At 42.7% G+C, this 10,166-nt stretch overlaps 1 protein-coding gene across 4 annotated transcripts in view; it reads left to right on the plus strand.

Annotated features, from left to right (window-relative positions):
* Window positions 1–10,166, plus strand: part of LRRCC1 (leucine rich repeat and coiled-coil centrosomal protein 1) — a 29,808-nt gene that overhangs the window by 13,746 nt on the left and 5,896 nt on the right. For 3 of the 4 annotated variants that reach the window (XM_019651660.1, XM_019651661.1, XM_019651663.1), the window contains exons 3-11: window positions 1,183–1,379; window positions 1,635–1,782; window positions 2,689–2,837; window positions 3,429–3,633; window positions 4,093–4,232; window positions 5,584–5,785; window positions 6,329–6,514; window positions 7,516–7,690; window positions 8,536–8,699. In XM_019651660.1, coding sequence (XP_019507205.1) covers window positions 1,183–1,379; window positions 1,635–1,782; window positions 2,689–2,837; window positions 3,429–3,633; window positions 4,093–4,232; window positions 5,584–5,785; window positions 6,329–6,514; window positions 7,516–7,690; window positions 8,536–8,699 — 1,566 coding nt within the window. The remainder of the gene's footprint in view (window positions 1–1,182; window positions 1,380–1,634; window positions 1,783–2,688; window positions 2,838–3,428; window positions 3,634–4,092; window positions 4,233–5,583; window positions 5,786–6,328; window positions 6,515–7,515; window positions 7,691–8,535; window positions 8,700–10,166) is intronic. The other variant, XM_019651662.1, reaches the window with a different exon arrangement.

Below are 10,166 nucleotides of genomic sequence, written 5' to 3' on the forward strand. Positions count from 1 at the left end.
TTTCAGCAGCTTGGTTACATTGTGGGAAAGATGGTTTTCTTCATATTTATCCTGCTTAAGTTTTCTCTGAGCATTTTAAATCCATAAGTTTATGTTCTTTACCCATTTGGGGATAATTTGGACATCACTTCTCAAATTTTTTCTTCCATTCTCTCTTCTCTGCCTGCTTTCAGAGTCCACTCAGACCTTTTGACATTGTCCCACAGTTAATTTCCTGAGACGCTCTGCATTTATCAGCTTTTTATCTCTATTCTTCAAATTGAATAATTTCCACTAACCTGTCTTCAAGTTCACTTATTCTTTTTTTATCACCCCATTCTTCTGTTAAGCCTAGCTAGTCAATTTTTAATTCAGACATCATATTTTTCAGTTGTAAAATTTCCTCTTTTAAAAATAATTTCTGTTTCTCTGCTGAATTTTCCTGTGTCTTTATTCATGACAAGCATGTTTCTCTATCACTGAGCACGGCTGTGATCACTAATTTAAAGTCCTGGTCTGCTTACTTGAACATTTGGGTCCTTAGGTTAGGTCTCCACCAATTGCCTTTTCTCTTGAGAGCAGCTCACATTCCCCGGCTCTTTCGATGGGGAGTATTTTGGGTTTTATGCTGGACATTGTGAGTGTTAGGTGATGGAGACTTGAGATGCTGTTGCAGGCCTCCAAGGAGTGTTGATGTTTTCTGTAGCAAGCAGTTCACTTGCTTTGACTTACACTGCCACTTTGTCCCTTGGCCAGCAGTCTGTTCCTTCTGCCGCTCTCGGCCCCTTGCCTTCTGCTCTGCCCTCTGACTCTCCAGGTCCCAGAGCCTCGTTTCTCTGCCTGAATTGTAAACCTCCTTACATCGTGCTCCTTGTGATACGCTTTCACGTTAAAAGCCGTCAACACCCTATTTTGGTTATTTTTTCAAGTGTCAAGTCCTCTCTAGAATTAGCCTGCTTTTGTTCATTTTCTAGGGCCCCCAAATACATTTTGTTTGTTGTTTTTATTTGTATTTTTGACACAGTTTATACTTGTTATCTGAGTCAACCACGCAGGAGCTTACTTACCGTTTAATTCCAAACATACCTAGTTTATAAACCCTTATTCTCTTGTAAAACGTCATAGTAGTTTACAAAATTTCAAATTTTAATCTTTTATACTGAATCTAACTTTTGACAAGCTTTGTTGGTTTTTTTGTTCTAGACTTCTAGTTCTTTAATAGATAATGTTCCCGAGAAAGACCTCAGGCCGAAAAGAGACACAGATGTGACTTCTGAAAGTGACTGGGGAAACAGAAAAGAGTGTAATAGAAAAATTCCTCGGAGGTCCAGAATCCCCTATTATTCCAAAACTATTCAGACTATTAAGCACCACAGTAAGAACAGCCACCCTTTCATAAGGTACTTGTTTCAGTTTTACACACTCAGGTGAGGCCCACACATGGTGCCGCTGGCGTCCTCTTAAAGCTGTCTCGTGGGGATCTCTTTACTTTTCTGATGTCAGCCTTTCCAGCCTTGTCAGCTCAGCCTTGGTCAGTACATTTATAGAAACAGACACAGTAGGTTCCCTGTCTCTGACAGACTGAGTATCTAAGTTGTGAAAAACACAAACACTGTACATTTCTCTCGGTTATTTCCTGTGTTTATTCTTTGCAGCTGTACTCGTAAAATGAAACAACCTTTCTTCAAAGACTTATATGTAAGGTCATCTTTGGCGAACTGTAATATATCAGAAGAATCAGAAGGGCCAAAGACGGAGCTAATCAAAGTAGACAACAGCAGCTTGGAAGACAACACTTACCGGGTAGGACCGACGCGAGTGAGAAACAATGAATGGGAATAGCGTAGCTCTTAAGTTCAGAGTGAGTCCCAGAAAAACAGTGCACCTTTTTACGAGCAAAACATATTTGCGTGTATTTTTATTGGAGTGATGAGATTGGTCGGTTTTTACTTTCCAGATTTTATGTGATGTTACTATTTTTGTGATTTTTAAAAGAATGGGAATTACACATTTATTTAAGATCAGATTTCAGTGAAATCATGTTAAATCCTTGTGGAGGAGGAAACAGACCTACATTTTCAAATTCTTATGTCTTAAAGCAGTGGTTCCTAATTTGGGCCTCAGACCCTATAACTAAGGAACTCTCTGAGTCTTCTCAGAGAAGTGTACTCACATACACACTCACAGGATGTTGTAATGTCAGGGTTTTCGTGGACTCTCCTGAAACCCAATTTTGGACCTATGGGCTCCAGACGAAGAGGCATTTGAGAATTTAGAAGGGCTTCACTGTTTGCCTTAGTCATTCCCGTGTTGTTCAGAATTGTAGCACACTGATTTATTAACGTACCCTTGTTTCACTTGTGAAGCGCTGGTTTCGGTTGTGCTGTGCACTGCTGTTCCAATAATATAACTGCTTTTTAAACTGGTTCACACCTATTATGCTGTTAGTTTCCTTTTGTTCTCAAGTATAAAGGCTTTACCATGGAGAAAAATAATAGTAATTATCGTTATGACAATAATAGCGGCTGACATTTGCTGAGTAGTCCTGTGGGCCAGGCACTGTTCTGTATACCTCCATTACTTTGTTTAATTCTCCCCACAGCCCTTTGAATAAGATGCTGTTATTCCCATATGATAAATGAGAAAATTGAGGTAGCGAGAGGCAAGGTAACTTTTTCAAGTTCACGTAACACTATTGTTTTCTTCCAGATACTTGTTGAACAGCTAGACCAGGAGAGAGAGAAGAGATGGAAAGCTGAACAAGCTGAAAAGAAGCTTTTGGACTATATTGACGAGCTGCGTAAACAAGTGTATGAAAAGAAAGACAGCCAGTGCCTGGCCCTGCTGGCCACAGACAGGTGAGGGAGGGGGCTGCAGGCCTGTGGCCACCGCGTGGCGCCAAGACACAGCGTGGAGCTGGAGCACCTCTGCCTAAACTAGCTAAGGTGCGCTCAGTGTGTGGTTTCAGCTCCACCGGAACTCATTATCTAAAGATTTCATGAGTCATCAGCTTGTTAAATAATCAAGGAATTTAGGCTACATGTATGGAGACCCTGAAGCTGGCAGGTGTCGGACAGATGAATAAGTGTCAGAGAAGAGGGCCCGAGCCCCTGGAAGGCATAGGCTGTGCTTGCTCGCCCTGCTGGCTTCTCGCCCACACGCAGCACAATGCCAGAAGCAGGGAGGAGCGCAGTCAGGTGGGCTGTGACGCAGGGAAGCGCACGCAAGACGAAGTTGCTTCATTAGGTAGCGTGTCTTCCCTCTTGTGCACGTCAGTTTCAGGGGTGGGAGAGAAACATGACATTCTGGTTTTCAGCCATTTTTTAATCTAATGAGAGTTTGAAACATACTTAAATCTTCCTCTCTACTGTAGCCTGTGATGTTGACTACAACTCTTATCCTTTTGCATGCGAAATACATTTAAAAGCCGAATTTGATTTCTGCTTTAGGCTAAAGGAAATCATTTTTAAGGAGAGAAATTCCAAAGTTCAACTCGAAATTATGGTTCACAAACTTCAAAATGAAATTAAAAAACTCACTATTGAATTAATTAAAGCAAGAGAGCAACAGGAGGACCACATCAGACACCTAAGAACCCTGGAGAGATCCCTGGAGAAAATGGAGAGGCAGAAGGCACAGCAGCAGGCGGCCCAGGTGTGTCTTCCTCTGTCAGTCCCGGGAGCCAGCACTCAGCTTCTGTCCGAGCCCCACGGCGTCGGCTGCAGGAAGCGCAGAGGTGCCAGGCTGTCCGCACACACGCGCTTACGTGTACACCGACGGAAGCCATGGGATTATGTCTGCATTGAGGCCGCTGGCAGTTCCAGCAGGCGTATGAGGGCTCGGTGGTAGGCGTGTGTTCTGAGAGCCAGGTTTGAAGGCCTTTCATTTTCACGCTTCCCGAGTGGCAGTTACTAAAGCCTGTGATGCCAGGAAGCAGCAGGGCTTGCTGGGGTGTGATGCTTCCGGCTGTGCTTTATGGGACATGGCGGACTTGAAAATCAGCCTAGTCACTAGGTTCTGTTCCTTAGAAGGCACTTTCTGGGGAGCTGGTCTTGAGACGGGCAGGCGAGATGATCACCTAAATACTGTAGGTGTCTGTCTGTCCTTACTCAGATGCGGCTAATCCAAGAGGTGGAGCTGAAAGCTGCAGCTGCTGACAGCGAAATAAACTTGCTCAGGACCTCGCTTCAGCAGGAGAAGGAGCAGGTGCAGCAGCTTCATGAACTGCTGGCCCTGAAAGAACAGGAACACAGGTAGGAGAGAACATACCGGAAAAGGGACACTGAACAATAGGAAAAGCACGCTTCTCAGCTCCTCCCCACGCCCCACTCGAAGGAAAAGTCCCGCGGGTGGCTGAGCGTGAGCCTGGCAGCGCCAGCCACAGGAGCAGCAGCTGTGGGCACTGCAGCCGGCCTGCCGGCAGGACTGGCAGCTTGAAAACAAGCAGTGACTTTGCTGACGGGTCTGCTTACAACAGCCAAGCTCGCTTTGCATTTCTCCAAAGCCATCGTAATACACAGAAAACTGTTAGTTAAACCAGCCAGTGGGTGTTCTTCATGCCTCTGAAGCAGGTGCCGATGGGAAGGGCCAGACAGCACGGAGTTGAGGCCTCGCAGGCCACCCCGGATTGTGGCTTAGGGGTTGGGGGTGCGGAAGGAGCCATAGGCAGCACGCACGCCAGCGGGTGTGGCCGCGTCCCACTCCGGTTCATTTCCACAGGGCGGCGGGCCAGGCGTGGTCCGTGCGGGAGTCGGCGGCTCTGCGGCGCCCCTCGGCCGCTGGCCTCCCCAGTGCCCTGCCAGGTGGTCCTTACATAAACCACATTGGTGAGGTATAAATGAAAGGTTGATGCCCTGGGGAAAGTTGTCAGCACATGTGTGGGCGGTACAGCTATCAAAAACGGAGGGAAAATAATCACAAAAATCTAAAATTTTGTGTGTAGTGTCCTGTACAGATAGATACCATTTAACTTTTTGTTCTAGTTTAAAGAGACCAAAAAGTGGAAATAATGGAGTTTGTATTATGGGCTTGATTTATTCAAGAAAAATAGTGGAAACTCTAAGGAGTGAGCTCACATTTAAATAAAAATCTGGCCCTCTATGAAAAGATGGGTGAATAATTTCATACTTTAACTGGTTTTTTTTCTATTAACCAACCACCAGTACCCGTCAGACTGTTAGCTGTGCGTCAAAGGCTCAGCCGGAGTAGAAGGTGAGGTGAGGCAGAGCCTGCAGGTGGACCAGGGCCTGGAATGATCCTGAGCCGCCAGTGAAGCCAGGAGACGGCTCAGCCCTCTCACCCGCCCCCACTGGCCACACAGTCCAGCAAACTCATGCTGTCTCTCTGTCCGGCACCCAGTTTCTGTAATTGAAAGTGAGGAGCGCATCTGAAAAATTTTCAAGTTTTTTTCCTTTTTTTTATTTTTATTTCAGGTGTACAAAACAATGTAATGGTTAGATATTTACACCCCTCACAAAGTGATAACCCCCCTTCCCATCTGAAATTAACATAAGGGAGTATAGACTAATGACTATTTAAAGACCTTTAAAGTTTTTCCTTCCAGGTGAACAGCGTCCTGTGATTTTTATTTGTTTGTCATTCCAGGAAAGAACTTGAAACAAGAGAGTTTTTTAGTGATGCTGAGTTCCAGGAAGCCTTAGCCAAAGAGGTAGCGAAGGAAGAGACGAAGCACGAGCAAGAGATAAAACAGTACCAGGAAAAAATCGACACATTGAACCAGCAGTACCTGGACTTAGAAAACGAATTTCGAATTGCGTTAACTGTGGAAGCCAGGAGATTTAAAGATGTAAGAATTGGCCTCTAGCTGTTCACTGAAAAACACAACCAGCAAGGTGTGGAGTGATGAGAGGAGTGCATTTAGAATTCTAGCGCTGTGACATGTTGGCTGTACGGTTTTAAGCAGATGACTTAAGTTCTCAGAGCCTTGGTTTCTTCCCTGATAGTAGTACTATAAAGAGTAGCTACTATCCGTGCTGCTGCAAAGCGAGGCGGCCAGGTAACGGCGCCAGAACAGGTTTGGAAGGCGGGTGCAGCCCTTGCCATCGGCGGGGAGCCGCAGACCCAGCCCCTTCTGTGGAAAGTGTAGTCACCACCACCGTGCTCGCTGTATAGACTGTCGGTGGTGGCCTTTGTCACCACAGCAGGCCTGGGGAATTGCAACCTAGACTGTATGGCCTGGCGTGCAAAACCAGTTCTCTGGGCATTTGAGTCTTTTGCATCTGGGCATCTTGAGTCTCTGTGACACTAAAAATGAAAGAAGTAAGCTGTTTCCAGAAATGTTTTCTAATGTTTGGAGGACTGCTATTTATAATGCATTTTTGAAATATAGGTTAAAGAAGGTTTTGAAAATATTGCCACTGAGTTGGCAAAGAGCAAGCACGCTCTCGTTTGGGCTCAACGAAAAGAAAACGAATCTTCCTCTTTAATTAAAGATCTGTCCTGTATGGTGAAGGAACAAAAAACAAAGCTGGCGGAAGTCTCCAAATTGAAACAGGAAACAGCCGCAAATTTACAGGTAAGACGTTGTCACATTGTTTTGGTTTTTTTTAATTTCTTACCTCATTTTCTCAAGTGCATTGTAATGATTTTAGGAAATACGCAGTGATGAACTTTTAAATAAAACTAGTTCAATACCAGGGCTGCCAAAAAAATGTATACAAGTGGACACTTGGATCAACGTTGCTCAAGCAGTGGTTCACCGTAATCAGAAGTGTCTGGGCGCTGATGGGAACCACTTTGGGCACCTCTTGTAATTGCTGAAGTCAAACGTGACTTGTATTCATCTTTTGTTAGTGGTACATACTGAGTATTACAATTTTAATATAGTTTTCCTTCCTTAAAACGTGTGTGCACGTTTTTTGGCACCCTTGGTATTTGATGTGTATGAGAAAAGTAGTATTACTAAGAGATTAAACCATGATTTTCCAGGTTGTGTTACTTTCACTAAAATAGTATTTAAATAAAGTAAACGAATTAATTTTAAGAAACATACTAAGTAAATATAGGTGGCATTTGCACAGTGATAAAGCAAATATTTGACAGCAATACTCAAATAGCTGAAGGGAATAGCATGCGAACTGCTGACAGTGAATTTGTGGTACTGCTGGTCTTTTAGCAGGACCTGCCTGTAGTACCTTTTCAGTTCATTTCTTTATCGCTGCTGTCTCAGTTTTAAACACCAGTGATATAGTGCCCAAGAGAACGTGCTTCCAGCAAATGACCTTTAGACCACTGATCTAAATGCTTGTGAGAAATTTTGAGCATTACACGTGCAGTTGCTGTTGTAGGATATCACAATAAAATTCTGTGTTTGAAGGAGTAGCCTCTTCCAATGTGACTTTTTATTTCCTGACCTACGTTTAGTTAAAGTTTCCTGATGTACAGTTGAGCAGCATTTACTTTGTATTTGCTTAAAGAACATTTTTTTCAGTATAAAATACAAAACGTAGACAATAAAGAAGCACTGAATATAATAATTACTTTGCACTTTTTTCAATGTTTTTCGGGAGTATACAGAATCAAATGAACACCCTTGAAATTCTGATTGAAGACGACAAGCAGAAGAGCATTCAGATAGAGCTGCTCAAGCATGAAAAAGTCCAGCTTATATCCGAGCTGTCGGCCAAGGAATCACTCATTTACGGTTTAAGGACAGAACGAAAAGTATGGGGACATGAGCTGGCACAACAGGGTAAAATGCTCAACTCTTCAAGGGGAAAGTAGCCCATTATTCTAAACCAGCAAATCCGTATACTGCAGAGAAAAGGAGGGGCTTACGTGCCCGCACGCCGGTGGCATGTGTGCCACGCGGGAGCGAAATGCCTCTTGGGAAACGGGAAGCAGTGTTACATCAGCTGTGAAGTTACAGGTCTGATTCTTGGTCGTCAGTTTTTCCCAGCAAAATTGGGTTACTTCTGAACAGGTATTCCTTTACATAGCTACAACTGAAGGAGCTGTTGAAACTAATTCTTTCTTATGCAGTGATTTTAGGTTATTTGTACAGTATGCAGCCTTCAGGATTTTTCCTAAAAATATTGGTAGCATCGATCTGGTTGTGCATCATGGAGAAATGTGAAATGGCGTGTGGGTGAAAACCACTTTAGGTTTCGGTAAATTGCATCAGTGTCTTTCCCTTCCCATCACTGTAAAGTAAGGTGAACACTGTTGGGCCTTGACCGACACTGTACAAGCTGTGAACAGCTAGGTGCCAGTCAGGGAGCATTGCTCATGTGTCCTTCCACGTAGCAGCGTTTTGTATGGCCCTGTTTGAATTCCGTAATCTGACCAATGACGCAGTACGTGTCAGGTTACTTGTTCTTGGTTTGTGGTTTTAGGTTTTCAAACAGCCCACAGGGGTTTAGCAGTCTCTTCTGTGTCTTCCCCTTTCCTCTTCATGTTGTGCTGCTCTGTATTACGTTTTTTTATTCAGTTTTTGTCTTTTTTTGTATTGTATCACACATTGTAAATCAGATGTTCTTCAAATACGGATGCCTCATGCTCTTTTTAAGTTTGTGACTGGTGATTTTTGTTTCTTAGGATCTTGTCTAGCCAAAAATCGTGGTAAACTAGAGGCTGAAATTGAAAATTTACGTAAAGAGAACGAATGTCTGCGAAAGGCCAACGAGCGTGACAACGATGCATTAAAAATTAAGTGCAAAATCATAGAAGACCAGACAGAAACCATCAGAAAACTAAAAGTTGTAAGTTTGACGTTTTGTGTTGGTAAAAAAGCATATGGTATGTTAGAAAACCTGTGGATCAAAGTATTCAGTAAATATTTGTCTCAAATACCGAATGTTGAGGAGCTTAGGACAGATCATCATGTATTTCCTTTTCCAGTAGTTGCCTCTTTGCTTTAAAAAGTGGCATATGACATTTATTAACTTGAAATTACTTGTTACTTCAGAATCTTATAGAGAATGTTACCATGGCCCTTGAAAGAACTTGAAATAGTGTCAATGAAGGGTTAGGAATCACAATAAAATTAACATTTTATATGTTTAAAATATCCTTTAAAAGCATTGTTTAGTATCTCCCAATATTGCCAAATCACTTCCCAAAATTATGACAAAAACCTAGTCTCCTCACTTAAAGGTACGTGACTAGACTAAAAGATCCGTGCTCGTCCCCAAGGGGCACCACTTTGCCCTCCTCCTTGATGTGACGTCTTTTGAGAGAAGACTGAAAGAAAGGATTACTTATTCCAAAACACCTTACATGAAAATTCTCCAGAGAAGTTCTCTGAAAATCATCTTCAGCACTGAATCCAATTTGAACTCCAAAATTTTCTTACAGAGATTATCTCTTAAAGTATAAAAATAACTGAAAAAAGATTTTTAAGAAACTTCTAAATGGGATTATCAGCCATAAAGTTAGGAACTCATTCTTGAGAGGAATTTTAACTACTAAGATTTGATTGCTTTTTCCTTAGTCATTTTTATGAAACGCCTTGAGAAAATCAACCTCACCACGTGGCTGTGTCCACAGCCAGATGAGACCGTCAGTGCTTGAGCCGGGTCGCCCTCAACCAAGACAGACTAGTGCTCATGCCGTTGAAATTTGGCTTCAGTGTATCCAGAATTTCAAGTTTATCTGTCATACGTGCCAACCTGCCTGAAAATTACTGAAATTCTTACCAGAAAGCCTTTTTGCTTTTTTTAAACGTCTACCCAAGCTTATTTTCTTTGGAGTTAAGGTCAATATGAAACAGAAAGACAGTGATTTGCATTTTGATTCTCAGGGCAGAGTAGATAGATGATACATTTGGTATAATGCATTGTGTTTGGTTTTACCACTTTCACAGTAAGCCTGCTGCCTTCTTAGCAACCTGAGTTTGGGCAGGAAAGGACTGTGAATAAAGGACAGAGTAGAGCCAAAAGACAGAGTTTAGTTTCAGATTTTTGGTAAAATGTTTATTTAGATTTTCAACCCAACTTTTTTTTCCCACGGTTTAATACATTTACTTTAAAGAACATTGTATCCGCCTCAAAGATATGAGCATTGGTGGTGTTTTTCTTTTCTTTTTTAAGATTTTTTTTTTTTTAATTGGGAATTGGGGGAAGGGGAACAGATAAGTTGCTGTCCTTTGGTTCTTCAGTCTAGTTGTGGAGGACGTTGCTTCACTGGCCCAAGTTGGCACCATCATTGTGCTCTTCCCGGGCGAGGCA

Source organism: Hipposideros armiger, unplaced genomic scaffold (genome assembly GCF_001890085.2).
Source record: "Hipposideros armiger isolate ML-2016 unplaced genomic scaffold, ASM189008v1 scaffold_163, whole genome shotgun sequence".
In the NCBI taxonomy this organism is placed as follows: domain Eukaryota; kingdom Metazoa; phylum Chordata; class Mammalia; order Chiroptera; family Hipposideridae; genus Hipposideros; species Hipposideros armiger.